Source organism: Pristis pectinata, chromosome 18 (assembly GCF_009764475.1).
Source record: "Pristis pectinata isolate sPriPec2 chromosome 18, sPriPec2.1.pri, whole genome shotgun sequence".
In the NCBI taxonomy this organism is placed as follows: Eukaryota; Metazoa; Chordata; class Chondrichthyes; order Rhinopristiformes; family Pristidae; genus Pristis; species Pristis pectinata.
In genome coordinates this window covers 38,619,172-38,625,560 of record NC_067422.1, presented here as the reverse complement: position 1 = coordinate 38,625,560, position 6,389 = coordinate 38,619,172, and the positions used below count along the sequence as shown (strand labels likewise).

Below are 6,389 nucleotides of genomic sequence, written 5' to 3'. Positions count from 1 at the left end.
TTACTGATAAGTCACTTTTGGTAATCAGTTTTCCTCTCCCATCTGCCTTGCAGTAATGAAGATGTGATTTACCTTTCATGATTTTACTGGTGATGAAAGAGTTTAATGTGAACCTTTAGCTTGTCTCTTTCTTTCTGTAGAAGCTTGCTGACCTGCTCTGTGTTTTGATGTTTTTCTCTTGTATCACATTTACCTTTTTGTTCGGAAAGCTATTTTTTTTCCTTCTGCAAACAAAACAAGATACTTCCTGTGAAAACAGGAGTAAGAGAGCAGGATAGGGTCCACATTTAGAACATAGAACATGGAACTGTACAGCACAGGAACTGGCCCTTCAGCCCACAATGTCAATTTTCACCCCTTCTCTCCCCCTCGCTCATCTCCTGCTTACACTTCCTCCAGGCGTCAGTTGTGATTAACAAGGCTTCAGCACCCTCTCTCAGCAGGCACCACCACTACTGGTGTCGTTTAGTTTCTCTTGGTTTCCATCCTCTCACAGACACTCCCTTTGTACTTGAAAACCAAAAAAAAACTGCAGAAGCTTGATATCTGAAATAAAAGCAGCGACTGTTAGAAATGTCTTCCCTTTATTCTCTCTAAACCTTTCCCTTCAACAGTCCAGGCAGCAGAGAAACAGAATTAATGTTTCATGTCAGTGAAGTTCTGACGAAGGGTCTTCAGCCCGAAACATTAGCTCTGTTTCTCCTCTGCAGATGCTGCCTGACCTGCTGAATGTTTCCAACAGTTGCTGTCTTCCTCTGCTTTGTTGTCTCCAGCTCTGCTCCTTTGGGTGACTGCTTTGCAGAACACCTCTTTTCAGTCTGCAAGGGTGACCATGAGGCTGTCGCTTTAATTCTCCATCCCGCTCCCACACTGACCTCTGCATTTCCGGCCTCCTGCGCAGTCGGAACAAAGTTCAATATTAGCTCAAAGAACAGCGTCTCACCTTCTGACTGGGTACATTACAGCCCATGGGACTCAACACAGAAATCAACTGTTTCAGATAACCAGCCTCTCCAGTTTTATATCTCACATTTCCAGCATTCGGGTTTTCCCCTCTCCTCTTCTGGTAATCCCGCATTTCATTCCTCTCCACCTATTCACACCCTCCTCCAACACATCTTTTGTCATTCACTGATCTTCGCCATGTTGTCAGCTGACACCACAACTACGTGTGTGACTTGACCTCTCCTGGTCTCCACACTGCTCTAGACCTTCCCTTGTTCTCTCCAATCCTTCCCCTTCACTATTGGTATTGGTTTATTACTGTCACAATTTAAAAACATGAATTCTATTTCACAGATGCTGCCTGACCTGATGAATGTTTCCAGCATTTTCTGTTTTTATTTTAGATTTCCAGTACCTACAGTTCTTCAAGTTTTGATATAAAAAGGTATTGGGCTTGGTATAACAGATCTACGGGTGGTGGTGCATTAGGATTTAGACTGTAACGTCAAGAATTTGAATTTTACATGCTACTAGAAATGACATAACAGATAATATCATTGCAACATCTGGTTTTAAGATTGGTATATCGGATATTTGCATCGGTGTATCTGGTATTGTGGATTGGTACTTAGATCCTGGAATTAGTAGTCAGATATTGGGATTGGTATACTAGCTTTTGGAATTGGGTCACACAGTGATGCACCATTAGTGCTGCTGGCGTATAGTTCCGGTAGCACTAATGGTGCTGGGTTTGAACTTGATCCCTGTTGCTTTCAAAGTGGAGTTTGCACGTTCTCCCTGTGGCCCGATGGGCTCCCTTTTCCTCCCATGTCCCAAAGGTGTGCAGGTGGGTTAATTCTCTGCTATAAATTGCCCCTGATGGTGGAAGGTAGGACAATCGGAGGGAATTAATGGGCATGTGTGAGAGAATGGGCTACATGGAAATAAGTGGGGGAAGGGGATCGGTGGGATTGGCTTGAAAACTGGCATAGACTCCATGCTGTAAGATAAATAAGGAAATATAATGAAAGTCAAAACACCAAGTATTAGGATGGTGACGTTAAGAGTTGGGATTGGATTGGTACAGCAGGTCTTTGGAGAAGCCATATTGGGATTGTTTAACCAATTGTCACATGGGTATGGGGATTCATACATTAGAGCATTCAGCGACATTCCCTCTTCTCCCCCCTCCTATCGGGCACAAGATACAGAAGCCTGAAAGCACGTACCACCAGGCTCAAGGACAGCTTCTATCCCGCTGTTATAAGACTATTGAACGGTTGCCCAGTACGATAAGATGGACTCTTGCCCTCACAATCTACCTCGTTATGACCTTGCACTTTATTATCTGCCTGCACTGCACTTTCTCTGTAGCTGTAACACTTCATTCTGCATTCTGTTATTATTTTACCTTGTACTACCTCAGTGCACTGTGTAATGAATTGATCTGTATGAACAGTATGCAAGACAAGGTTTTCACTGTACCTCGGTACATGTGACAATTCCAATTCCAATTGGTACATCAGGATAGAGTTGAATATGTTATCTTGTGAAGTTGGCACTTCAGTATTGGTGTCTATATGGCTGTCCCAAGACAATCACAATGAAGAAAATAGAGTAGGGGTACTTAAAACTATGGTGGGAAAGACCTAATGAAGAGCAGAATATTACCAATTGATTCAGGGCACAGAGTGGCTGGCAGTCTAGTTCCATCTCCTGGGATTAGCTGCCTTAGCTGGATGATAGCTGGGATACCATATCCGGACTCAGTGGTGCTAGATAGAGGAGGAGAAAAAAGCCAGCTCATTCCCTGCTCCTGATCGCTATCGAGTGTTGCCTGGGAGACGCTATGTTAAGACATATTATGATGCCTACAGTGGTTGAATAGATCGCTATCAACTGCGCACTCTTTGCCAGAACAGCCTGCTGATAATTTTGGTCTTGATCTTAGGAGACTCAGGGACAGGGCAGTTTCATCAAGTAAGGAAATTGGGCAATAAAAGTGTTCTCCAGTAGGTTGATTAATAGCAGGAAGGTACAGTTTACACCCCCACCCCCCCAACACCATGTGTCGCATGTGCTCAGCATCTAGTGTGCAGCTTACATTTCCTATACAGCTAAACATTTCGGCAAAGATAGGTTTGTGGTTTCCGCTGATGCTGGAAAGTATGTCACAAGCCAGAAGCTCGACTAGCTGCCTACACTTCTGACCGTCAAGGGGTCCATTGGCCACTTACTAAAATGAATCATGCTTTCTTCACCAGTAGATGATCCCACACTGAAGGAGCTGTGGTCAGCATAGGTATCCATCTGACTGACTCATTTGTTACTGTCGATTCTGAGAAAAGCTCATTGCTTTCCTTGCATCCACCGGACAGAGCCAGTCTCATCAGAGTAAGTTACCGTACACTGACAATCTTGTATTGTGTTCATGCCGGCTGAGTGTTGAGTTGCAAGCTTTCATTTGGGGCGGGGATATTGGGGGAAGTGTTGTTCGTCCTTGGAGATGTGCTGGTTTGGATTTGGGCATCTGGATTCAGAACCCAGGAAGTGAAGTCTCTCTGCTGCTGTGTCGTCTGATGTCTCGTGTGAGGGGGAAATGGGTAGGCCTGTATCTCACTCACATAGCTAATCTGGAATTTAACGTCTCCACTTACCAGGTGCATCGTGCATGAGGATTAGCAATATTTTGAATGCTGAGGTTAATACAATTTTTGTTAGATAATGGCTTCAAGAAATCAGCAGTGAAGATTGATAAATGGAAGGAATAAACATACTGAGAAAGACCTAATGGAGAGCAGAAAATTGCAGACAATTATAGAACATGATTCAGGGCAGAGCTGGGCTGGCTCGTTCTGATCTAATTGAATGACAGAACAGGCCTGAGGGGCTGAATGGCCTACTCTTGTAACTGCCAGTCCTAATTCAGCTCCGTAAGTTTCCTGAACAAAATGAGACATGGTGGAGAAACTCTTCATGATATGGGGAGCTGATTTCAGTGGGGATAGCAGTGGGGGATTTGTGCAGCTGTTGGTTCAGGGGGGACACCTTCCATCCTGGTTCAGTCACGTGAGGGGTCTGGGAAGGGAATCTGTTGGCAACTTTGGCAGCAGCCAACAACAGCGGCTTTAAACCGAATATCCAGCTAAGGAAAATTCCTGGTATTCTATGACAGGTAGCCTTTGGGTTGGGGTAGGCTGGAAAGCTAATGCTATACATGTGGAAGTTGACCATGCTATTGGAGGGTGTCATAGAACAGATGCCCATGGATAAGGAATTAAAGGAGACAGAAAAGATCGCTGAGTGGTGATTAGGAGGAGAATCCAATCCCCTGACCATCAGTTTGGCCAACTCAATGCAGATTAACTGGTGATCAGCTCTGTGGTTCAGCCACCTGTGTTCTCGTGTCCAGGTCTGTTACAGGCTAATTAATAGAGATTAATTGCTATGATTAGTTAACAACCCATTGTCCTGGATGGCAACCATGATGTTATAAAGTGAATCAGATTGATCTTGGTATTTTTTTGTCATCTCTTCTTCTCGGGCAGCCCCTCGGGATCGAGGATGACTCATGTCCAGTCTGGTTTTGTGGGTTCTGAGGTGGCTGATAAAGCCAATGTGGAAACTGTGGACTTTTCCACAGATGGGGCAGGAGGTCGCTGACAGGATGTGCAGTAGTGCACTCTTTTTGCCACTCATGCAGTGCTCTCGATGCATGGACTCCAGATTCTCAATACATCGTGAATGCTGCTTCTCCACTTTGAGTGGTCATGTGCCAGAAGTTCCCAGGAGATGGTGGGGATGTTTCTCTTCTTCATGGAAGCATCAAGCACATCCTTGAATCTTCTCTACTGTCTGCCTGGTAATCTGCTCCCATGGCAAAGCTTGAATAGTGTCTTTCAGAAGTCCTGTGCTGGGCATATGAACGTGGCCCAGCAACATGACAGAGCAACTAAGGCCTTGATTGTGGGGATGGTGACCTGGGAGAGGACATTGATATTGGTTCACTTACCCTTCCAGTGAACTTGGGGGATTTTGCAGAGCTGTATCTGATGGTAGGTCCAGGTCTGGGAAGCATATAGAAAGGCAGGGATCGCTTCTGCCCAGAAGACCGTCAGTTTTGTGTCAGGTCTGAGGCTTTAATCTTCAAATACCCTTTTCCTCAATCAACCAGAGGCTGTTCTGGCACATTGAAAGTGGTGATGAATTTCAGCATTGATATCTGCCCTCACTGAATAGTGACTCCTGAGGTATGGTCCATGCTGTCCAGAGACTTGTTGTGAACCTTTATTATTGCAGGGTTAGTGGTTAGTGGCTTTATTATGAGAGGGTTAGATGCTGCTGCAAGTAAGTTTTTCATTGCACCTGTGCACACACGGACTTGTGCATCTGACAATAAACTCGACCTTGACTTTCCACATTCCTGTGACTCCACAACCACCCTGCAGTGAGTGCTCTACTTGTGTGAGCCGACATGAGGAGTGTGGTCATCAGTTGGCCACTGGCCACTCGTGCGACCAGCAGTTGAAGGCCTGCTGACGTTTGCTCCCATTTCTGGGGAACTGAGACTCGCTGTTGCTCTCCTGTCCTCGTCACTGGGTACGATCGGCTAACTCAACACATAGGGGCAGTCTGGGCCGTACACTAATTATCGCATGGTAAGTGACACTGGCCACTGAGCCAAGCAGAGGCCTGTGTGACTTCACCTTATACCCCATCTGCACCGGGCTTCAGATAAAGAAGAAAAGGACCAGCATTCTCATAGCACCTTCTATAGCCTGCTCCTCAATACTCCTGAGTGTAGTTACTGCTGTAATGTAGGGAACGTGGCAGACAATTAATGCACAGCAAGGTCCCACAAACAGGTGTAATTTTTTATTGGGAGCATTGATTGAGGGCTAAATGTTGTCCGGAACCTTGGTGCTGTGCAGAATAATGCCATGGGAATGTTTACAAGTATCTGAGAGGCAGACATAGTTCTGCTCAAAGTACTGCATGGGGCAGGGCAGAGTGTCTGTCTGGAATGTGTATAGAAGATGTGAGATAAACCTTTGAGGTGGGATCAGAGGATGGAAAACCTTGGCCTTGACATCAAAAGACAACGTGGTTTAAGACTGAGTACTCCTCGTAGTTTGAACACAGACTCAGCGAAGTTTCAAACATAACTCAGCAGTATTGTAATGGGACAGAATTGGTGTACGTTGTGGGTTAGTGACCTGTGTATGTTTGGGTACAGTTCCTACCTGCTGTGCTGCAGTATTCTTCCTGGTTTGGAGTATCATTCATATTGCATGTTGGAATATTAATTTGTATTATTGGGACATTATCGATGAGTACCACGGGTTAGGGTATTGCTTTGCCAGCTGTTTTGAGACACTGCTATTGTGCATGTTATGTTGAAATGTTATCCCCAGGTATAATGGAAGTAGAATGTTCTGGAAATG

At 45.1% G+C, this 6,389-nt stretch overlaps 1 protein-coding gene across 1 annotated transcript in view; it reads left to right on the top strand.

Annotated features, from left to right (window-relative positions):
• Positions 1 to 3,450: 3,450 nt before the first annotated feature.
• Positions 3,451 to 6,389, top strand: part of unc13d (unc-13 homolog D (C. elegans)) — a 102,206-nt gene continuing 99,267 nt past the window's right edge. Inside the window, 1 exon segment of the mRNA XM_052033355.1 lies at positions 3,451 to 3,548. Coding sequence (XP_051889315.1) covers positions 3,525 to 3,548 — 24 coding nt within the window. The 5' untranslated portion in view covers positions 3,451 to 3,524.